This window comes from Oncorhynchus mykiss, chromosome 16 (genome assembly GCF_057628025.1).
Source record: "Oncorhynchus mykiss isolate SJ-2025 chromosome 16, ASM5762802v1, whole genome shotgun sequence".
Taxonomy (NCBI): domain Eukaryota; kingdom Metazoa; phylum Chordata; class Actinopteri; order Salmoniformes; family Salmonidae; genus Oncorhynchus; species Oncorhynchus mykiss.
The window spans coordinates 29074305-29099868 of NC_143037.1; the positions used below are offsets into that span (position 1 = coordinate 29074305).

General features: G+C 40.4%; 1 protein-coding gene and 1 long non-coding RNA gene across 2 annotated transcripts in view; both read left to right on the forward strand.

The window, feature by feature from the left end:
- The window catches only part of nrg3b (neuregulin 3b), a 429951-nt gene that overhangs the window by 324434 nt on the left and 79953 nt on the right, over positions 1 to 25564 (forward strand). The window contains exon 3 of the mRNA XM_021565559.3: positions 6334 to 6407. Within this exon, the coding sequence (XP_021421234.2) occupies positions 6334 to 6407 (74 nt within the window). The remainder of the gene's footprint in view (positions 1 to 6333; positions 6408 to 25564) is intronic.
- LOC149976635 (uncharacterized) lies at positions 7947 to 14542 on the forward strand. Its single transcript, XR_016487041.1, has 2 exons — positions 7947 to 12130; positions 13133 to 14542. It is a non-coding gene; the product is annotated as an uncharacterized LOC149976635 (long non-coding RNA).

Sequence of the window (25564 nt, forward strand, 5' to 3'; positions counted from 1 at the left end):
TAGAACCGAAACATCTTGCTTGAGGAGAACCTAAAATCTCACAAAACTGAATCATGTGAAGTCAAGTGTCTCCTGAAGTGTCTCTCGTAGATCTAACAGCACGAGGCCTGCAGACCTGGGTTCAAATAGTATTTAAAAGTGGAACTCACAGCATTTTAGCAACATGGAATGTTTTAAAATCTGTTCATATACACCCCACAGGAAGAATATGACCTTTTTTTTCTGACAATCAGATAAATTAGATATGGTCATTTTCACGTTTTCATAAATGTATAGAATGTTTGGGATTGATGTATAGTAAGGCATTTGTGAAAATTCGATAGCAATATAGAATGGGAAAGCGGCTGTTCGTTTAGATAAGTAATAGACACTGCAGTAAATAAAACCACAACAAAAAAAACATATGGGTGTCTCATTTGACGGACACAGTATACATGCAACCAGGACCGGAGTCTACGCAGACCGGTGCACCATAGCCAATCAGAGCTACAGTAAGCCTATATGCAAATTCAGTGTATTCAGAAAGTATTCAGACCCCTTCACTTTTCCCTCATTTTCTTATGTTACAGCCTTATTCTAAAATGTCTTAAATCGTTTAGGCCCTTGATCAATCTACACACAATACCCCATAATGACAAAGCAAGAACATGTACAGTATTTTAAATTTTTGCAAATTTCTAAGATGCAAAAAAACAAAATTACATTTACATAAGTATTAAAAACCCTTTACTCAGTACTTTGTTGAATCACCTTTGGCAGCGGTTACAGCCTCAAGTCTTCTTGGGTATGACGCTACAAGCTTGGCACACCTGTATTTGGGGAGTTTCTGTCACGCCCTGGCCATAGAGAAGCTTTTATTCTCTATTTTGGTTAGGCCAGGGTGTGACAAGGGTAGGCATTCTATGTTCATTTTCTATGTTTTGGATTTCTGTGTTGTTTGGCCGGGTGTGGGTCTCAATCAGAGGCAGCTGTCTATCGTTGTCTCTGATTGAGAACCATACTTAGGTAGAATTTTCCCACCTGTGTGGTGTGGGTAGTTATTTTCTGTTTAGTGTGTTTTGCACCTGACGGAGCTGTTTCGGTTGTTCTTTTGTTACTTGTTGTATTTGGTGTTCAGTTTAATAAATAACATGAACACGTACCACGCTGCACCTTGGTCCTCACCTTCTTCCACCAACGGCCGTTACAGTTTCTCCCATTCTTCTCTGCAGATCCTCTCAAGCTCTGTCAGGTTGGATGGGGAGCATTGCTGCACGGCTATTTTCAGGTCTCTCCGCAGATGTTAGATCGGGTTCAAGTCCGGGCTCTGGCTGGGCAGCTCAAGAACATTCGTTGTCCTGTTGGAAGGCGAACCTTTACCTCTGCCCGAGGTCCTGAGCACTCTGGAGCAGGTTTTCATCAAGGATCTCTCTGTACTTTGCTCTGTTCATCTTTCCCTCAATCCTGACTAGTCTCTCAGTCCCTGCAGCATCCCCACAGCATGATACTGCCACCACCATGCTTCACTGTAGGGATGGTGCCAGGTTTCCTCCAGATGCAACGCTTGGCATTCAGGCCAAATAGATCAATCTTGGTTTCATCAGACCAGACAATCTTGTTTGTCATGGTCTGAGAGTCGTGTAGGTGCCTTTTGGCAAACTCCAAGCAGGCTGTCATGTGCCTTTTACTGAGGAGTGGCTTACTTCTGGCCACTGTACAATAAAGGCCTGATTGGTGGAGTGCTACAGCGATGGTTATCCTTCTGAAAGGTTCTCTCATCTCCACAGAGGAACTCTTGAGCTCTGTCAGAGTGACTATCAGGTTCTTGGTCACTTCCCTGACCAAGGCCCTTCTCCACTGATTCCTCTGTTTGGCAGGGCGGCCAGTTCTAGGAAGAGTCTTTGGTAGTTCCAAACTTCTTCCATTTAGGAATGATGGATGCCACTGTTTTCTTGGGGACCTTCAATGCTCCAGAAATGTTTTGGTACCCTTCCCCAGATCTGCACCTCGACACAATCCTCTCTCAAATCTCAATGGACAATTCCTTCGACCTCATGGCTTGGTTTTTGTTCTGACATACACTGTCAACTGTGGGACCTTATTTAGACAGGTGTGTACCTTTCCAAATCATGTCCAATCAATTGAATTTACCACAGATGGATGAAGTTGTAGAAACATCTCAACGATGATCAATGGAAACAGGATGCACCTGAGCTCAATTTCGAGTCTTATAGCAAAGGGTCTGAATACTTATGTAAATACGTTTTTTTTTTTTTATATATATACATTTGCAAAAATGTCTAAGAACATGTTTACACTTTGTCATTATTGGGTATTGTGTGTAGATTGATTACAAAAACATTTAATTTAATCCATTTTAGAATAAGGCTATAAAGTAACAAATTGTGGAAAAAAGGAAAGTGTCTGAATACTTTTCGAATGCACTGTTAGCCACTTGGCACAAGGGCCTGCCATCATTCACTTTGAACTTTACAGGCAGTAGCAACAGCGTGACTTCAGAACGCATTCACCAAAAGCCACAAAATACACCTGAATGGATTTCAGCAAATACAGTGGGGCAAAAAAGTATTTAGTCAGCCACCAATTGTGCAAGTTCTCCCACTTAAAAAAATGAGAGAGGCCTGTAATTTTCATCATCGGTACACTTCAACTATGACAGACAAAATGAGGGAAAAAAATCCAGAAAATCATATTGTAGGATTTTTAATGAATTTATTTGTAAATTATGGTGGAAAATTTCAAGGTCCTGGAGTGGCCTAGCCAGTCTCCAGATCTCAACCCCACAGAAAATCTTAACATTGATTGCTAGCTAACCAAATGACACCTGTGCATCTCTAACTGTAGCCAACAAAAACTGATATGAGGGGAGACAGTTGGTCACTCACCCACTCCTCCAATGACATGATATTCTCCCAGCAGCTATCTGGCCAATGTTAGGGACCATTTTTTTAGCTTGCTAAATAAAAGCTAGCTATATAAATAGATCCGCTATCCTAGGGTTGTCAATAAGTCAATCAGTGCAAGGACCATATTGTAAAAACTCTGAATTCGCGGGCCAGACATAGCCGATTTGCTTTTCGAAAAAAACATGCAACTGCGACCCTGTCACGATCGTCATAATAAGTGGAGCAAAGCGCAGCGTGATCTGGGTTCCACATATTTTATTACTAAGTGAAACCCACAGCAAAACAAAACAATAATCTCAAACAAACCGTGACACTAACATAGTGCTCACAGGCAACTATACAAAGTCAAGATCCCACAAAGCACAATGGTGAAATGGCTATCTAAATATGATCCCCAATCAGGGACAGCGACAAACAGCTGCCTCTGATTGGGAACTATGCCAGGCCAACATAGATATATAATTCACCTAGATAAACCACCCTAGTCACTGTCACACCCCAACCAACATAGAGCATAAACAGCTCTCTATGGTCAGGGCATGACAGACCAAAACTGGTCATTTGTTTAATTTGAAAAATACGTCCCTTTTTAATGTACAATTATGTACATAGGATGCTGTATACAGCATTTTAACATATAAACCAATAAATAATAATAAGATATACATAATATTGGCCAGCCTTTTCTGCTATGCTAATAGATATGTATAATATGCTGCGACCCAGATAAAAAAGTAAGTATTTAATAACTCCAAATAACAAAACATAGCAACATTTGAACTTAAAACACATTTTTTCATTGTGCACTGCATGAATCACCGGTGCGGTTGAATGCAACATTGCTGTGTGGTGCACTCAAATTGTAGCTATTGTACTTGAACAGCCAACATAGGCTTCTGCTCAAATGTTGCTGTAATAGGTCTACATATTTTTGTTGCATGGTGTTTTGTTGCAGGTTCTGTTTTTTGGTTATTAATTGTCAAGCTTTAAAAACCGAAGCCAGACTGCAACATTTTACTAGCCTAACTAGGACTGTAAGGATGTGTCTGTACACATTTCCTCTGCTGTGCACTGTAAACAGGACACACGATGCTCAATTGAAGTTGAATTCACCAAGCTCATCAGGCTGTAATTTCATAAAGTAGATAACTCAACTGTTGACTCATGTATACTCATTTGTATGTCCTATTCAGCCCGCGGGCCTTGTGTTTGATACATGTGTGCTAGCCTATTAGCCACGCTATGAATGACTTTTGATCATTGCCCTTGCTAGTTTGATTGTATTGACATTCCCAGCCTTAGTTACAGTTATCTGTTTTTGTTTAAAATATTGAGTAATTTAAACTGAAACGGTGCATCCCGAATGGGCTTTGGCAGCAAACAATATACCAGGCCAGCTGTGACCTTCTTTTGATTTTCCCATGATGTCAAGCAAAGAAGCACTGTGTTTGAAGGTAGGCCTTGAAATACATCCACAGGTGCACCTCCAATTGACTCAAATTATGTCAATTAGCCTATCAGAAGCTTCTAAAGCCATGACATCATTTTCTGGAATTTTCCAAGCTGTTGAAAGGCACAGTCAACTTAGTGTATGTAAACTTCTGACCCACTGGAATTGTGATACAGTGAATTATTGGAATTGTTGGAAAAATGACTTGTTTCAGGCACAAAGTAGATGTCCTGACCGACTTGCCAAAACTATAGGTTGTTAACCTTTCTGGCGCAGTCGTTCTGCTAGCATTCCACCTCGACAACATCCGGTGAAAATGCAGAGTGTGAAATTCAAATTACAGAAATAGAAACATTTAACATTCATGAAAATACAAGTGTCATACATCAAAATAAAGCTTAACTTCTTGTTAATCCAGCCGCTGTGTCAGATTTCAAAAAGGCTTTACGGCGAAAGCACACCATGTGATTATCTGAGGACAGCGCCCCGCATACAAAAGCATAAAAAATATTTTTCAACCAGGCAGGTGCGATATAATAAAAGCCTTAGCTTTGAAGATCTTCTTCTGTTGGCACTGCAAAAGGTCCCAGCTACATCACACATGGTCCTTTTGTTTGATAAAGTCCTTCTTTATAACCCCAAAAACTCAGTATAGCTTGCTTAAAAAATGAATCCCAAACGTTACCAATAAACTTCTCCAAACAAGTCAAACAACGTTTATAATCAAACCTCAGCTACCCTAATACGTAAATAAATTATACAATTTAAGACGAAGAATCGTTATTGTCTTTACCGGAGATAAACAACCAAGAACCTCTCAGCCTCTCATTTCCAATAACAAGCCTGAAACTCTTTCTAAAGATTATTTTAACAGTTATATAAACTTAAGAGTGTTTTCTATCCACATCTACCAATTACATGCATATCCTAGCTTCTAGACCTGAGTAACAGGCAGTTTACTTTGGGCACACTTTTCATCCGGACGTAAAAATACTGCCCCTTAGCTCAAAGAGGTTTTAACAAGAAATTTGTGGAGTGGTTGAAAAACAAGTTTTAATTACTCTAACCTAAGTGTATGTAAACTTCAGACTTCAACTGTATTCTGCCAACATTGCCTTACTGTACGTCATGGAATTTTGAGTCAAATAGAACCTATTTTTAAAACCTCTTATAAAGTTGGTTTTGAAGCATAAACTGCGAATTTTATATTTTTTTATGATATTGTTGCCTGTTTCATATCTGCAAAGTAGTTAAAACGCTGTAAGTTCACCTTTAAACGCTTGATTGAACCTGCCTGGAGTGTTTGAGCCTGCCTGGGTGTGCACATTTGGGACTATTCCATTGTTAACGTTGTGCCATATGAGCTCAATCAAGCGTAGATACTTGGAAGAAAACAAATACTTTTTGAACCCAGGTCTGGACGAGAGAGAGTATTTCCATCCCAGTCCTTCCAATACCTCCACTGGTACATGCCATTACTGTCAGGACTGTGCTATCAGTTGGTTGCAGGCACTGCTTAGGATGGGCCAAAACTGCCCTCTTCTTTTCTCTCTCTTTCTTCCCATCCTCATTAGCATACTCATCCTCCAATATGAGTTTACTCTCCATCTCTCCCTCCAGTCTCTGAATCTTTTCCCCAAAAATGTGAATCTTCTTTCTCTCCTTTGTTTCCTTTGAAGATGGACATACATATGCTACACATAAACTTGTACTTGCACGTATATTCTCTTCCTCCCTCTCTAGCACTGATTTGGCAGATAGTGGCTAGTTTTCAAGAAGGTTATGCTTGCAATGATCGTGAAATGTAGTTGTTTTGCCTACTTTAGTTGAATGCAATGATTTAGTTGCTCTGGATTCGAGTGCCTGGTAAATGACTAAAATAACTCAGACTCTACCCACTCTACTCACATGCATGTTGTGAGAGGGTGTTTTTCCTCAAAAGACCCTGGATATTGATCTCTGTTGTCTCTGTTGCAGGTGTAAAGAGGGTTACCACGGACTACGCTGTGACCAGTTTGTACCCAAGACGGACTCCATCTTATCTGACCCAAGTACATGTCTTCCTGTATTGATCCTGCAGAAAAGTTAAAACAAAAGAGTATTAGGGAGTTATCTGTCTTCTATTTTTTATTTTATTTAACTGGGCAAGTCAGTTAAGAACAAATTCTTATTTTCAATGACGGCCTAGGAACAGTGGGTTAACTTCCTCGTTCAGGGCCAGAACAACAGATGTTTACCTTGTCAGCTCGGGGATTTGATCTAGCAACCTTTCAGTTATTGGCCCAATGCTCTAACCACTAGGCTACCTGCCGGGGGGTGGCAGGTATGCAGGGGGGTTGGCAGGTAGCCTGGTGGTTAGAGCATTGGGCCAGTAACCGAAAGCATGTAGATTGAATCCCCGAGCTGACAAGGTAAAAATGTGTCATTCTGCCCATGTACAAGGCAATTAACCCACTGTTCCCTGGTAGGCCGTTATTGTAAATAAGAATTTGTTCTTAACTGACTTGCCTAGTTAAATAAAGGTTACATTTTTAAATATACCTTATTACTCTGGTCAAGATAAATACAAACTTATTGAGCCAGGCTTCACATTATCCCCTCCAGCAAAGGAGACATAAACTGTGTAGGCCAGAAGACACACAAATACATCAAATCCTTGTTTAACTTTATCAAGTCAAAGAAGAGAAAGTATCCTTGAGTTTACTTTCTCTTGTTTAAAAGTACTTCTAGCATTTTAGCTTGAGGTGTGTTTGTTTACCCCTTGAGTATACTCAGTGTTGCTGCAATGTCATTGAAATTATTCCAAATCTGATATGCCTAAAATATGTCATTCCCTTTCTCTGGAATGATGGATATTTTCATTACCTACCAATATCAACATTTGATTAGTACATTAGTAAATTTGGATTCAAATGCATTTATCTTTTAACCTGTCTACGATATTGGTTCCCAATTGGGAATCAACCCTCCCACGTTCAGCTGAAACGGCGGCGCATGGAACGCAAAAATATTCTTAAAAATATTTAACCTCCACACATTAACAAGTCCAATAGCTCAAATGAAAGATAAACACCTTGTTCATCTAGACAGCAAGTCAGATTTCTAAAATGTTTTACGGCGAAAACATAGCACATATATATGTAAAACCACCACCAGACACAGCTCATTTGAATAGCCAAAACATGCAATCAACAAACGCAGGATTAAAAAATAAATCGCTCACTAACCTTTTGAAAATCTTCATCAGATGACAGTAATATGACATGTTACACAGTACATTTTTTTTTTCAATAATATGCCATTTATATCCATAAATGTCCATTTACAGTGAGTTCACGTTCAGAAATTACTCAAAAATGCCCGCAGGAAATCTAGGTAGCGCGGCAAGATAACGTAAATAGACATCATAAACTTTTACTAAATATACATGTTCTACATATAGTTAGAAAGATACACTGCTTCTTTATGCAACCGCTTTGTTAGATTTATTTTTAACGTTACAGAAATCGCACACTATTCAATATGCTGAGACGGCGCTCAGTTCCAAGCTACATTTCTACGTAATGTTGGAGTCAACAGAAACACAGATTTAAGCATAAATATTCCCTTACCTTCGATGGTCTTCGTTCAGAATGTTCTGGAAGGCTTCATACTTACCCAATACATCGTTTGGTTTCAAGTCTTGCGTCTTTGTATTAGCTACTGTTAATAACATCAGCTGAAATGCACCCAAAACGTCCTCTGGTCCGGAAAAGTTGCGCTTCAAAACTTCAAAATTACATATTATATGTCGACTAAACAGGTCAAACTAAGTGCAGAAGCAAGCTTTATGATGTTTTAGACACGCAAAACAAACTTCAATTCAATCGGCCATCGTCTGCCCTTCTCTTGAGTGCTGGAACAAAGGAATGGCTGGGACCAATTCGCGCCCCTACGCACAGCCTATTTTCTCGTGGCACGCACTAATTTCACTCCCATAGGGTCAATTCTCGCGGGATTTGAACGATTCAAAGCTCTACTGAAAGAGGACATCTAGCGGAAGAGATAGAAAGTCTCCCCAGAATCATAACTGGTTGGGAAGGGTGGGGGCCATGACGTCAAAGTTGCTCCAACTTTCATGGCCACAAAAACTAGTTTGGAAGAATGCCTGCCCTGTGAGTTCTGCTATACTTACAGACATAATTCCAACGGTTTTAGAATCTTTAGAGTGTTTTCTATCCAATAATAATTTATTTTGCATATTTATTTGCATATATTAGCAATTTTTGACAGATTTTTTTTCAGTTTACTAGGGGTACCCAATCTCTCCAAAGGGGGCATATGTCTGCCATATCCTTAACAGGTTTTAAGTGGTATGAATTGCTTGAGTGTGTCCTTCTGTTGGAGAATTAGAATTGAGAAAGTAGATGTGGCCATCACACGAACATGAAATCAATATTAAGCTCATTACAGTTTAGTTAGTACCAAAGATTTGAACTGGTTCAGGGAACGGAACTATAACTACATTATTTGAGGAACAGAACTCGAAACGAAAGTGATCTATAGTGTTCTGCAACAGAACCGTTATTTTAAAATCATGGGACCTGGTTAATAATGTTATTTTACGTTCCGGGCATTTTTTTCCAGTCCCACAAAAATCCTAACAAAATGCCTAAGCAAAGCCCTCACTAAGTCACTTGGAAACTTATTCCAGCATCTGCCTGCTAGCTGAACATTTTTGTTAGTGGGTGTGCGTGTAAGCTACCTGCCTGTCTCCTCTGAAGAATAGGTTACTCTAGCCTAGAGACAACATTACAAGCATGATTCAGAAATTAGGGAGAGATGTTTAAAAGAATGGATTAACTTTTTCAATGCTACTGTAGTTAGGATACTATAGTTATTATGTTTCACGTTGAATTTATTAACTGTGAAAGGGTAAGACTTGTTTTTAATTCTAGTGTGGCTCTCCACACACAAGCGTGTTAGCTAGCTAATGTTAAACCAACTTGGAAGTTCAAAGACATTCAAAGTTCCTCCATAGAAGCCGTATAATTCTTTGGGCCTAATTCAGATAATGTAAGTCATAACAAGATGCCCAGCTCACAAAAACAAGCTTCCTCCACCCTCTCACGCCCTCCCCTCACCTGCAACATTTCAGTTTCATCTTGCACCCTACACTGTGACTGGCAGCACAGTGTGTGTGTTTGTCTTTCATTATGATTAAACCATGCTGTTACGGAAAAATACAACTTGCTCTTAACGACTTTCCTATGCAGTTTAAATCACTTACCCGCTCCATAGCAAGCTGCTCTATCCGCACTGATTGGTGAAGTAATGCAATGTTGAGCTAAGTGTAACAAACATTTTGATTTCAGAGGTTTAAAAAGGAACGGAAAGGAACGATATAAACTGGTACTTTGTTTTGGTTTGATCTGGTTAAGAAATGTACTTTGCTGGTCAGAACAGTGGAATGGAATGAAGAAAATAATGGTTCTGTTCAGAACTAAATTATTCACATTTTTCTTTTGTTCCAACCCCTGTTTAGAACATTCTAAAGCAGTGGTATTTAAAGTCGCGGTAATTGCAGTGGGGTAGCCATTTTTCTATTTTTTAAATGTTTTAAAATATATATTCTGTACAGTACCAGTCAAAAGTTGACACACCTACTCGTTCAAGGATTTTATTTGTACTATTTTCTACATAGAATAATAGTGAAGACATAAAAATTATGAAATAACATATGGGATCATATAGAAAGTGTTAAACAAATCCAAATATATTTTATATTTTATATTCTTCAAAATAGCCACCCTTTGCCTTGATGACAGCTTTGCACACTCTTGGCATTCTCTCAACCAGCTTCATCTGGAATGCTTTTCCAACAGTCTTGAAGGATTTCCCACATATGCTGAGCAGTTGTTGGCTGCTTTTCCTTCACTCTGTGGTCCAACCCGTCCCAAACCATCTCAACTAGGTTGAGGCCGGGCCAGGTGGATGCCAGGTAATCTGATGCAGCACTTCATCACTTTGGTCAAATAACCTTTACACAGCCTGGAGGTGTGTTGGGTCATTGTCCTGCTGAAAAACAAATGATAGTCCCACTAAGAGCAAACCAGGGATGGCGTATCGCTGCAGAATTCTGTGGTAGCCATGCTGGTTAAGTATGCCTTGAATTCTAAACAAATCACGACAGTGTCACCCTCAAAGGACCCCCACACTATCACACCTCCTCCTCCATGCTTCACGGTGGGAACCACACATGCAGAGATCATCCGTTCACCTACTCTGCATCTCACAAAGACATGGCGGTTGGAACAAAAAATCTCAAATTTGGACTCATGAGACCAAAGTACAGATTTCCACAGGTCTAATGTCCATTGCTCGTGTTTCTTGGCCCAAGCAAGTCTCTTCTTATTATTGATGTCCTTTAGTAGTGGGTTCTTTGCTGAAATATGACCATGAAGGCCTGATTCACGCAGTCTCTTCTGAACAGTTGATGTTGAGATTTGTCTGTTACTTGAACTCTGTGATGCATTTATTTGGGCTGCAATTTCTGAGGCTGGTAACTCTAATGAACTTATCCTCTGCAGCAGAGGTAACTCTGGGTCTTCCTGTCCTGTGGCGGTCCTCGTGAGAGTCAATTTCATTATAGCACTTGGTTTTTCCGACTGCACTTGAAGAAACTTCTTGAAATGTTTCGTATTGACTGACCTTCATGTCTTAAAGTAATGATGGACCATAGTTTCTCTTTGCTTATTTTAGCTGTTCTTACCATAATATGGACTTCTGTATACCACCCCTACCTTGTCATAACACAACTGATTGGCTCAAACGCATTAAGAAGGAAAGAACTTCCACAAATTAACTTTTAAAAAGGCACACCTGATAATGGAAATGCTAAATATATTTAGATTTGTTCAACACTTCTTTTTGGTTACTACATGATTCCATATGTGTTATTTCATAGTTTTGATGTCTTCACTATTATTCTACAAAGTAGAAAATATTTAAAAAATTAAGAAAAACCCTGGAATAATTATGTGTCCAAACTTTTGAGTGATATTTGGACACCCTTTCAAATTAGTGTATTTGGCTATTTCAGCCATACCCATTGCTGACAGGTCTTTAAAATTGAGCACACAGCCATGCAATCTCCATGAACAAACATGGGCAGTAGAATGGCCTTACTGAAGAGCTCAATGACTTTCAACGTGGCACCGTCATAGCATGCCACCTTCCTATCAAGTCAGTTCATCAAATTTCTTCCCTGCAAGAGCTTCCCGGTCAACTGTAAGTGCTGTTATTGTGAAGTGGAAACATCTAGGAGCAACAACGGGTCAGCCGCAAAGTGGTAGGCTACACCAGCTCACAGAGTGGGAACGTTGAGTGCTGAAGCGCATAGCGCTTAAAAATCATCTATCCTCAGTTGCAACACTCACTACCAAGTTCTAAACTGCCTCTGGAAGCAACGTCAGCACAATAACTGTTTGTCGGGAGCTTCATGAAATGGGTTTCCATGGCTGAGCTACAGCATACAATGACATTCTAGATAATTCTGTGCTTCAAACATTGTGGCTGCAGCAAGTCCCTGCAGCAATGTTCCAACATCATGTGGAAAGCCTTCCCAGAAGAGTGGAGGCTGTTATAGCAGCAAAGGGGGAACAACTCTATATTAATGACCATGATTTGGGAATAAGATGCTCGACGAGCAGGTGTCCATATATTTTTGGTCATATAGTGTAGTTTCCTTACAGACAATGAAGAATTACCAAGACGGCACCGTTCCGATTGATGAGTAAGTATATTAAAATTGTGACATTGTTTGGAAATATTTACTGTGTTGATAATGCATGGGTTATTTGGTTTATTTGAAAATAATAACTTTTTGCTGAGTTGATAATGGTATTGTCAAAGGCATGTAGGCACTACACTGTGTGCATATGGGAGTAGCCTAGTCTACAATAATAATGTCATTGGATGTGCTAGTATATTTATTTTATTTAATAATTACATTTTAAATGAAAATATACATACATGGTGATATAGGATATATAAGCCTAGTCTATATTTTACATTTTAACTACCCCTACACCCATGCCATTGTGGACTGGGGGTAGGGGACATTCACACCCACACTGAGTTGAATGGCTACTTCATTCAGTGATAACAATATTGTCGAATAAACTTTTATTCACTGTGTGTATTCAGGAGTAGCCTATTCTACAATTATGTCATTGGATGTACTAGAGTTATTTATTTTATTGGTGAATTACATTGTAAATGTAAATATACACACATGGTGATGATATAGGATATACACTGAGTACAACATTAGGAGAGCAGTTGAGGAGAGCAGTTGAGGAGAGCCCCCCCCCCCACACTTTTGCCCTCAATCCATTTCTCAATTGTCTCAAGGCTTAAAAATCATTATTTAACCTTCCTCTACACTGATGAAATTGGATTTAACAGGTGACATCAATAAGAGATCATAGCATTCACCTGGATTCACCTGGTCAGTCCATGTCGTGGAAAGATCAGGTGTTCTTAATGTTTCGTATACTTAGTGCATGTTACATTGCAATACATTGACCCTACAGGGGGGTAGAGAAAAGTATTTCACTGGCTGTAAATATTCACACTCTCACTGAGTTGAATAGCTGTAAACATTCACACTCTTATTGAAACTACTTAATTCACTGGCTATCTCTGGGAGCATGGTAATGAAGACTTTTCAGCTTTTGAAATGTGTTCATGTAGATTTAATTTCTAAATCTGCCTTTCTTTTCGTCAAGAACAGGTGGATGATTCACAAGGGTACAGTGCAATCCCCTGGAACAATTTGAGCTCTTCTTCAGTGCCAGTGTGGTCAGAACATTGAGTGACTACAGAAACAAACTGCGGACCGGAATATTGCCAATGGTGAAAAAAACAAAAAAACGATCAACCCCAAAGAGTTGTTCAAGTTTATTGGGATTGTTCTGTACATCGCCTAAAATGTGAATATTTTAAAAAGATGACACCCATTTGAAGTGTAATGAGTGTTATGTGAACCCCTCTGTGTCAATGTTGAAAGGAACTGCTCCCATCTCTGGCACATGTAGAAGTAGATGGCAAAAGAGAAATATGAAGGAAAGGGTGTGAAGAAGAAAAACACTTTGATCTAAAATGAGTGTGGGGTTCCCTCTTGTGTCCCTTTTTTGTCATTACTTATGAGAAATATATACTGAACAAAAATATTAACACAACATGCAACAATTTTAAGGATTTTACTGAATTACAGTTCAAATAAGGAAATCAGTCAATTGAAATAAATTCATTATGCCCTAATCTATGGATTTCACATGACTAGGCAGGGGTGCAGCCATGGGTGCTAGGCCCACCCACTAGGGAGCAAGGCTCAGCCAATCAGAATTTGTTTTTCCATACCAAAGAGATTTATTACAGATAGAAATACTCCTCAGGTTCATCAGCTCTCCGGGTAGCTGGTCTCAAACGATCACACAGGTGAATTCACTAAAACAACATAGGAGGCGGCTTATGGTAGAGACATTAACATTACATTATCTGGCAACAGCTATTGTGGACATTCCTCTGCAGTCAACATGCCAATTGCACGCTGCTTCAAAACTTGAGACATCTGTGGCATTGAGTTGTGTGACAAAACTACACAATTTAAAGTGGTATTTTATTGTTCCAAGCACAAGGTGCACCTGTGTAATCATGCTGTTTAATCAGCTTCTTGATATGCCACACCTGTCAGATGGATGGATTATCTCGGGCAATGAAGAAATGTTCACTAACAGGGATGTAAACAAATGTTTGCACAACATTTGAGAGAAATAAGCTTTTTGTGCGTATGGAGCATTTCTGGAATCTTTTATTTCAGCCATGAAACATGGGACCAACTCTACATGTTATGTTTATGTTTTTGTTGAGTACATATTGCTTTCAATGCTGACTAGAATAATGCAGTTGAAAAATAAAAATGTTAATTTTGGATGATTTGTTTTGTTCTGTTGAAAAATGGGTGTGGGAAGTAGTCCCAAAAATGTATATAATTGTTTGTTTCATTGATATTTGTGCCCCCAAATACTTGTGCCCCCAAGTACAGATATTCTCAACACCTGGGGCAACCACAACCGGGTGTTGGATATTTTGTTAATTATGGTTTGCAGTGCTTTTCACAATAAAAAATTAAGAATATCAACATGTGTTTTCGCCTTTTTTGCCTTTATGGCACATTATCATTAATATACAGTGCCTTGCGAAAGTATTCGGCCCCCTTGAACTTTGCGACCTTTTGCCACATTTCAGGCTTCAAACATAAAGATATAAAACTGTATTTTTTTGTGAAGAATCAACAACAAGTGGGACACAATCATGAAGTGGAACGACATTTATTGGATATTTCAAACACTTTTAACAAATCAAAAACTGAAAAATTGGGCGTGCAAAATTATTCAGCCCCCTTAAGTTAATACTTTGTAGCGCCACCTTTTGCTGTGATTACAGCTGTAAGTCGCTTGGGGTATGTCTCTATCAGTTTTGCACATCGAGAGACTGACATTTTTTCCCATTCCTCCTTGCAAAACAGCTCGAGCTCAGTGAGGTTGGATGGAGAGCATTTGTGAACAGCAGTTTTCAGTTCTTTCCACAGATTCTCGATTGGATTCAGGTCTGGACTTTGACTTGGCCATTCTAACACCTGGATATGTTTATTTTTGAACCATTCCATTGTAGATTTTGCTTTATGTTTTGGATCATTGTCTTGTTGGAAGACAAATCTCCGTCCCAGTCTCAGGTCTTTTGCAGACTCCATCAGGTTTTCTTCCAGAATGGTCCTGTATTTGGCTCCATCCATCTTCCCATCAATTTTAACCATCTTCCCTGTCCCTGCTGAAGAAAAGCAGGCCCAAACCATGATGCTGCCACCACCATGTTTGACAGTGGGGATGGTGTGTTCAGCTGTGTTGCTTTTACGCCGCACATAACGTTTTGCATTGTTGCCAAAAAGTTCAATTTTGGTTTCATCTGACCAGAGCACCTTCTTCCACATGTTTGGTGTGTCTCCCAGGTGGCTTGTGGCAAACTTTAAACGACACTTTTTATGGATATCTTTAAGAAATGGCTTTCTTCTTGCCACTCTTCCATAAAGGCCAGATTTGTGCAATACACGACTGATTGTTGTCCTATGGACAGAGTCTCCCACCTCAGCTGTAGATCTCTGCAGTTCATCCAGAGTGATCATGGGCCTCTTGGCTGCATCTCTGATCAGTCTTCTCCTTGTATGAGCTGAAAGTTTAGAGGGACGGCCAGGTCTTGGTAGATTTGCAGTGGTCTGATACTCCTTCCATTTCAATATTATCGCTTGCACAGTGTTCCTTGGGATGTTTAAAGCTTGGGAAATCTTTTTGTATCCAAATCCGGCTTTAAACTTCTTCACAACAGTATCTCGGACCTGCCTGGTGTGTTCCTTGTTCTTCATGATGCTCTCTGCGCTTTTAACGGACCTCTGAGATTATCACAGTGCAGGTGCATTTATACGGAGACTTGATTACACACAGGTGGATTGTATTTATCATCATTAGTCATTTAGGTCAACATTGGATCATTCAGAGATCCTCACTGAACTTCTGGAGAGAGTTTTCTGCACTGAAAGTAAAGGGGCTGAATAATTTTGCACGGCCAATTTTTCAGTTTTTGATTTGTTAAAAAAGTTTGAAATATCCAATAAATGTCGTTCCACTTCATGATTGATGTTGTTGATTCTTCACCAAAAAATACAGTTTTATATCTTTATGTTTGAAGCCTGAAATGTGGCAAAAGGTCGCAAAGTTCAAGGGGGCCGAATACTTTTGCAAGAAACTGTAGGTGTCTCAAAAGTTTGTTTTGACATTTTACGTCTTGTATCTGAGCGTGGACTGAATCCATAGCCATTTAGCACTTGATTTATACAGAGCACTGTAGAAGCAAACATGTTCATGACTTAGATCGAGGCAGAGGCAAAATACTGAGCTGACTACACTGACTGTGCTAGGGGCAGACCCTACTAAACTGGCATCCTGGCTAAAAGCCTGCTGCCTGGCCTGCACCCTATCTCATTACATAAGATGAGAGCACCCCTCCAACTAGGATGGAGCCCGCCACTCCTCAGCAGGCCATGCTTGGTCCTGTTTGTGGGTGAGTCCCAGAAGGAGGGTCAATTATCTACAAATGTAATCTTTTGAGAGGGGCAGAAAAAACATTTCAACCAGCGATTGAGTTTTGGTATTTTATTAGGATCCCCATTAGCTGTTGCAAAAGCAGCATCTGATCTTCTGGGGTCCACACAAAACATGAAATATAATACAGAACATTAACAGACAAGAACAGCTCAAGGACATAACTACATGTTTTATTTTTTAAAGGTACACGTAACCTACATATCAATACATTCACACAAACTATCTAGGTCAAATAGGGGGGAAGCGTTGTGCCATGAGGTGTTGCTTTATCCAGGGTTTTTATAACCAGGTTTGCGGTTCTTTTGAGCAATATGAGATGGAACATTGTTTGTTCTGGATTTGGGGACTGTGGGAGAAAAAAAACTGGTGGCATGTCTGGTAGGGTAAGTGTGTGTCAGAGTGTGTGTCAGAGTTGTGTGTAAGTTGACTATGCAAACAATTTGGGATTTTCAACACATTCATATTTCTTATAAAAAGAAGAAGTGATGCAGTCAGTCTCTCCTCAACACTTTGCCAAGAGAGACTGGCATGCATAGTATTTTTATCAGCACTCTGATTACAGTGAAGAGCAAGAAGTGGGGCAGTTGTGTGAGTCTGCTGTAGAGCTCATCACTCCACCTAACTGGGAGGTAGCCAGACATAATTACTCGATGACGACACGTCTCTCTAGTTAAGTTATACGCTAAAGCTATGTTGCGTTTGGTGACCTCTGACTGTTTCATCCTTATATCGTTGATGCCGACGTGAATAGCAATATCCCTTTACTCTCTACACTCACCAGGTTTAGCCTTGGCCAGCACAATCTTTAAATTAGACTTTACGTCGGTAGCCCTGCCCCCTGGTAAACAAAGTATGATCGTTGGATGATTCTTTTAACTGTAAGTTTAATATTGCGGGTAATGGATTTGCCAATGACTATGGTTGTCAATGTGTCAGAGCTAATGGTGGGAGGCTTCGGCAGCTCAGAACCAGTAACGGGTGGAGGAGAGACTTGTAGCTTATGCTTTGGGAAAACCGCTTGAACGTTTCTATCACCTGAAGGAGCGACACCGGTTGAGCATGCCAACAGCAATTCTTTCCACAAGCTGTGAGAAAATTGTCCGGCTGTGGGGGCTGTGCAGGGGGGATTAACACTTCTACCTGTACTTACTGGTGGCACAGACTTGGCCTCTTGAGTGCCGCTGCGGTCTAAGGCACTGCATCTCAGTGCTTGAGGTGTCACTACAGACACCCTGGTCGAAATCCCGGCTGTATCACTACTGGCCTTGATTAGGAGTCCCATGGGGTGGTGCACAATTGGCCCAGTGTTGTCTGAGGTTTGGCTGGTGTAGGCTGTCAGTGAAAATAAGAATTTGTTCTTAACTGACGTTTCTAGTTAAATAAAGGTAAAAAAAATGGAACAGATGCTGTTTCATCCTTTCCTACACATAAAATGCCCTTGCATAATGATTACGTCTGAAGCCAGGCTTGTAATATGGCTATCCTCACCATAAGGCGATAGTTCTCCTGTGTATTATGAATACAGCGACTGCAATGAGAAGGCATAATGTTACTTCGCTTTTTTGGCTGGTGGTTCTGCAGATCCGTGTCCGGGGTGAAAATGTTGAATTAAAAAAGTCTAGTGAGAACAAAACTAAGACGGTGAACTTGTTAATAAACGATTATTAAAAGGAAAAAAGAAAAGAGTTGGTAGCCAAGTAGCAACAAACAGCACAGCAGCACGGACCCTGCTGACCACAGCTACTGACCATACAACTACTGACCACAACTCCAAAACTACTGACAAATCCTACTGATCACTAATGACCACAACTACTGACCAAAACTATTGACCACAACCACACATCTACTGACCACAAAATTCCTGAACCACACAACTTATTACTATAACAACACAACTACTGATCACAACTACTGACCACAACCACACAACCACACAACTACTAACCACACAACTACTGACCACAGCTGCACAACTATTAGACCATAATTACTGACCACAACTCTGATCTGCACTAGCTCTGGTCCAGGTCTGGTCCTGGGCATAGCTAGCTAACTCTAGTTCACACTAGCTCTGGTCTGCACTATAAATTAGAAAGCGTAGCCAGTTCAGAAGGGGAACCCGAGTGTAGTGGCATCAGCGGATATTGTACCAATTGGATTCATGCTCTAATAATACTACTACTAATAATACATTTTATTTAGAAGAAGCCTTTCAGGGTACTCAAGGTCTTCTTACATTAAAAGTAGGCTTAAATAAAAGCAAGTGCAGTTCATAAAATCAGTTGCATCAATCAAAGGACCAGACAAAACAGGACAGATAAAATGAGGATGGAGGGGTTGGGTAGAGCATATGAACCAGGTTTAGGGGGTAGGGTTGTGAATAGGATACAGACATGGTTTAGGGTAAGGGTGTGGGTTGGGGACACACATAGGGATACATAGGTATGCTGAGAATGTGGGCAAGGAGACAAGCAAAGGAGGAGCTGAGTTCTGCACATGCTTCCTCAATGCCGGATGTCACGCGTACGCATGAGTTGGTGTCTCTTGCTGACGTGCTGCTGTAATTAGCTGTTACTCACTATGCTTGCTGCAATGATATCCCACCACCACCCCAACCTCCAACTGTGGGTTCTGTGTTTATTCCTTCAGGGGTTTTGCTATAGCATATCGTGCTCACTGCCTGTAGTTATATTATAATTTTCATATGACGCTTCGCTCTGGCAGTGAGCTACCCTGAAGGAGCAGAGCCCTAACGCCAAGACTATACATTGTTATCTTTTCTAATAAATTGTTAAATGTACACTTGGTGTTTCCTTTCTGAACAACTTTTATAATTTAGCATATAATACCGACAAACAATAATTGTAACTCTTGAACCGTTCAAGCTAGAGGCAGTGAACTAACTTTCACATGTTCAAGCTGTCATATCCTATCAACCAATATTTTCATCTACCAATTTTTTAAAACTATAACCAGTCAATTTAAAACAAGCTAGCAAACAACCCACCATTTCTTCAGTGGTCACTGTAAGCCTAAAAAGTGTATTTATAACATACAAATACAGCTAGCTATCATATCAGTAAGTCTACATACAAACCTGTTCTACATAGTTCTTGAACTACCACACAAATACTTTTAAAGAGCTGTCACCACTAGATGCACCATATTTCCAACCCCAAATAATAGCCCACAACTTTCTAATCATTATGTCATCATTCAACTAAAATGTACACTAAATTACACTTAAAATGTACAACTTAATTTACACTGAACATTTTACAAATGTAAATCGTGCATCTATTTATCTGAAACCCACAGCATGATTGATTCAGAGTATCTTTGTTTTTCTAAGAGTTTTTCCTTAGAGCTTTTTATTCCCATCTTCTGACAGAATATCGCTTAGTCCTATGTCATTCTTCTTTTAGTTTTCACATGCAACAACTTGAGTTTAGACATTTGTGTGATCTAAATGACCCACAATCCAAATTAATATGGTTGATTTAGCAATCTATGAAAGTAGGAAAAATATTTTACTACATGTATTGTAACTCTGGCTAAACACTACCGAAGTTCTAACAACACATTGACTATAGACACCAACGTCTTGCTTCCGGACAAGCTAAACACCTTCTTCGCCCGCTCTGAGGATAACACAGTGCCACTGACGTGGCCCGCTACCAAGGACTGTGGGCTCTCTCTCACCATGGCCGACGTGAGTAAAGGTAACATGACTATCGCCCTGTAGCACTGACTTCTGTAATCATGAAGTGCTGTGGAGGCTAGTTAAGGATCATAACATCACCTCTACCTTACCTGACACCCCAGACCTACTTCAATATAATTACTGCCCCAGTAGATCCACAGACGATGCAATCGCCATCGCACTTCACACTACCCTATCCCATCTGGACAAGCGGAATGCTGTCCATTGACTATAGGTCAGCATTCAATACCATAGTACCCTCCAAACTCATTATTAAGCTTGGAGCCATGGGTCTGAACCCCGCCCTGTGAAACTGCGTCCTGGACTTCCTGACAGGTCACCCCAGGGGGTGAAGGTAGGAAACAACACCGCCACTTCGCTGATCCTCAATACAGAGGACACACAAAGGTGCGTGCTCAGCCCCCTCCTGTAGTTCATCTTCATCCATGACTGCATGGCCATTCACACCTCCAGCTCAATCATCAACTTTGCAGACGACACAACAGTAGTAGGACTCATGACCAACATTGACGAGAGCCTACAGAGAGGAGGTGAGGTCAGTACAGATGCATCAAAGCTGGGACCGAGAGACTGAAAAACAACTTCTATCTCAAGCCATCAGACTGTTAAATAGCAAGCACCAGCCGGCTTCCACCCGGTTACGCAACCCTGCACCTTAGAGGCTGCTGCCCAAAATACATAGACTCGGAATCACTGGCCCCTTTAATAATGGAACACTGGTCACTTTAATAATGTTTAAATAATGTTTACATACTGCTTTACTCACCTCATATGAATATACTGTATTCTATTGTATTTCAGTCAATGCCACTCCGACATTGCTCAATCTAATATTTATATATCTCTTCATTCCATTATTTTACTTTTAGATTTGTATGTATTGTTGTGAATTGTTAGATACTACTGCACTGTTGGAAATAGGAACACAAGCATTTCACTACATCGCAATAACATCTGATAAATATTTGTATGTGACGAATAACACATGGTTTTCCATTGAAAGGAAACATGGCGCCACACATAGCTGGCAATAAACTGATCGAAACTCAAGCAAACTTTACCATGTTTTTTTTAAAAAGCATTTTGTTTCGGGTGCTTTTATCTGCTCCACCACACACATCTGGTAAGGTTGAATACTGCCTCTCCTACTTAGCCTCCTGAAAAAGCTTCTCCCAATCGGGTGTGACACCTACTCCCTTTGCCTGCAGCACTGCTGCTTGGATCCCACCCAGGGATCTCCTCCCCGTTTGCCCTGGCCTGTATCCCCCTCACTGGTATAGCCCGCCACACTCTCCCCTCTCTCCCAAGCTTTCACTCGCCTCCAGCACACACGCACATACACAGACACCGCAGACTTTGGACTGATCTGAATTTTCTGTGGGCTAATTCACTTATGAAGCTTATTATGTGAGCTTTATTCAGAAATGCTTTAATTAACTAGTATAGGCCTACTATTTATTTGATCTCAGAATTGTATAGCCTACTGGACTCATAGAGAGCTACTGTCTCAAGTTATTTTGTTGGGATGGTTGACTCTGAACTTAAAACGGCTAACCCCAAGCCATTTTATTTTTTTCTTGTGCTTTATGCTATTTGCTCCATCACTCCTGAGCACTTTGTTGACTATGAACTTACTAATTTACCCGAATGCGGGACAGACAATGTTTGTTCCCACACTTGCGACTTTGACTCTCTATTGGTTACACTGACTTTTGGCCTCCTATCCTATTCTAACCACCTCTCGACGACTTCGTATTCATGTTACCTGATTCAATTGCTGTACAATATGATCTTGTTGCCATCTGATGCACATTCAAATGTCATAAAAAATAAAAACACTTTCAGTGCTCAGTTGTCTCCACCAAGTCTGTCCCCAAACAATTTGATTTGATGGTTTTAAGCATTAAGATTTCAAATGGCTCTTTGTTGCCTGTTGCTGGGGTGTTATCGTCCACCATTAGCACCAGTATGTACCCTACCTGCCCTAAGCTCTCTTCTGGCCCCTTACACAATGTCTGACTTTGTCCTGCTAGGTGACCTAAAACTTCCTGACCAAGTCTTAAAACAATGGGACTCCCTAAAACTCTCTCAGATTATTACCAATCCCACAAGGTATGACTCCATATACCCAGAAAAGGCTACTCTGCTTGATGTTATCCTCACAAATAATTGTGACAGATAACAGTCTGGTGTTTTCTGTAATGACCAAACTGATCACTGTTTTACAGCCTAGCGTCCCAGCTGGCCAACATCCGGTGAAAAAAGGCTTTACGACGAAAGGACACCATGCAATTATCTAAGGACAGTGCCCAGCATACAAAAGTATTGCATACATTTTCCAACCAAGCAGAGGCATCACAAAAGTAAGAAATTGCGATAAAATAAATCACTTACCTTTGAAGAGCTTCCTCTGTTTGCAATCCAAAGGGTCACAGCTACATCACAAAAGGTCCTTTTGTACGATAAAGTCCTTCTTTATATCCCCAAAAAGTCAGTTTAGTTGGCGCACTTGACTCCCTCGTTTCCCTCGTTCAAAATGCATACAAATGAATCCCAAAAGTTACCAATAAACTTTGTCCAAACAAGTCAAACAACGTTTCTAATCAATCCTCAGGTACCCTAATATGTAAATAAATGATCAAATATAAGACGGAGAGAAGTATGTTCATTACCGGAGATAAATAACCCTCATCCATGCGCGCCACAACACTACAGCCAACACTACAGCCAAAATGGGAGCCACTTACAAAAACTACAAATTCTAGCTCATTTCTCAAAAACCAAGCCTGAAACTCTTTCTAAAGACTGTTGACATCTAATGGAAGCCCTAGGAACTGCAATCTGGGAGGATTTCTATTGATTTCCCCATAGAAAGGCATTCCCCCCCCAAATATTCCGGATGGATTCTCCTCGGGCTTTTGCCTGCTATATCAGTTCTGTTACATTCACATACATTATTTTAACAGTTTTGGAAACTTTAGAGGGTTTTCTATCCAATACTTTAAATTATATCCATATCCTAGCTTCTGGGCCTGAGTAACAGGCATTCATCCAAACTTCCGAATACTGCCCCCTATCCCTAAGAAGTTTTAAACAACCTGTCATGATTTGTCATAGATGCTTGCTAAAAAACTATAATGAGCAAGCCTTCCTTCATGACCTGGCCGTCGTTCAGGCAAATGATAAATAAGTGCTCTCAGGCTATCCAGAAGACCAAAGTTAGTTACTTTAAAGAGCAGGGGCTGGATTCACAGATACACTACATACAAAAAAACATAAGTTTCTTAAGGAAAAAAAAGAAGTTCATAAGATAGTTTGTAAGTGCAATTCTTCAAAATGTTCTTAGGAAATCATAGTTTTCTTAAGAACTTCATAAATATCTTTCTTAAGAACTTTGTAAATAGTGTAGCAGTTTCAGGGGTTGTGATGTGTATGGACGTTATGTGCCTGCGAGGTTTATTTGTTTTTTGGCTGCCAGGACCACAGACATCAATGCCAAGCATGCCCCAGAGGCAGGACCACAGACAGCTCAGGGGACACTTCTGGACTGCAGCAGAATAGCCACGTGTCTCCAGTTGTAATCAGAGCCAAACTGCAGACAGGTGAAACCAATCAGTTCCTCTACTTAACCACGCCCTGGGTTTTCTTTCATTGTCTTTTTTTGCATACAGGGGAGAAGGAGGTTTTAAAGAGGAATAGGAAATATGATTTTCAACAAGGATTGAGCACCCAAATACAAGCTTGGAGGACCTTCCACTGGCGGGCGAAGGGTGTACTTTGTTTGTTTTGAATCTCAAGAACGCTGCCAAAGCCTGATAGTAATAATCCGCTCTAGTAATAAACTCTTCACTTGGACAGGTGTTGTGTGTTTGTATGTGTAAACCCTGCCTTACAAAGAACCCGGCGCCGAAAACGCAACAATATCTTCTTGTGTGGCACTGACATTAGTGTTGTGGTTGAAACCAATAAATAAGCCTATTTGACAGGAATGATATGATTTGGCCCGCTATAATAAAGTGTTGATATTTAAATTGTATTACATTTATTTACTTGCTTTATGTCTCGAGAATAAAATGTTTTATTTGGTTCGCAAACTCTTTATACACACACACAGAAAAATGAAATGTTTTAATACATTAAAACCATTAGACTAGCTATATCAAAACCAAAAATGGATTAACAAGGAAAGTGCAATAAAAACTTCAGCAAACAAGAGCTTGAAGTGATGGTGGAGGAAATAGCAGCCAGCAAAAGGTTGCTGTTGGGGAGACTTGATATCTGTGGGGTCACTGCAGAGACCAAAAAGAGAGGATGGGTGAGAGTGGATGAGTCTGTCTCTGCCATCGGGGAATGGCAAGGGACAGTGATGCCATAAAAAATAAGTAGTCCAACATCAAGTCGGCTGCTAGGAAAAAGGGAGCTGAGAGAAGCAGGGAGTTGAAGAAGACTGGGAGGGGGGAGGGGGGGTGTATCGACCATTCATGTGGACCAGCTGGAGGAGAAGGTGTTGTTCATGATAGGAAGGACGGTGGTAGAGGGACTGCAGTTGGACATCGACTCGGACAGCATGACCGGTAAGTTAGCTAGCTAGCTAATTAGCCAGACATAGCTAACGACGTTGAAGTTAGCTAAGTTAGCCAAGTTTTTTTTTTGCAAATTGACAAACGAACTAGCTATATAACACTTCTAGAATATTGTAATAGATTGTTAATTACTAGCTAACTAGATAATGCAGGTTTAATTCATTTTCTTGCTGTATTTAAATGTCCGGTAGCCAACTGTGTCTGAGGCAGTGTCGCAAGAAAACTTTCATGGTTGCAAAAGTATCCAGTTGTGCAGCTAACGTTACACTTGTTTACTTCTCTCATCATGTCGAGCCTACAGCTCTTGAAACATTGTTGTCATGCTGACACAATGTGTTTGACCTTCCAGAAATAGCACTGGACCTCATCCATATGCCCCTGTGCCCGGATGCGGGAGCCATGGATCATCATGATCATATGACAGAAGAACAAGCAGAGGTAGGAGATTGTTTGATTTCTCATTTAATACGTTTATTATTATTCTATAATAGGCCTAGAACACATATCATTCCCAAAACACATTCATTGTATTTTCTCAACAGATCATTACTGAAGACAAAGGAGATGCACCTGTCTCCGATCTTTATCCATCATGACACCCCAATGGACGAGCCAGTGCCACCCCGGGCAAGGAGGTTTGCTGGTGTGGAGGAGATGGTGGCTCTCCAGAGGACGCTCCTAGGGGTGCTCACGGC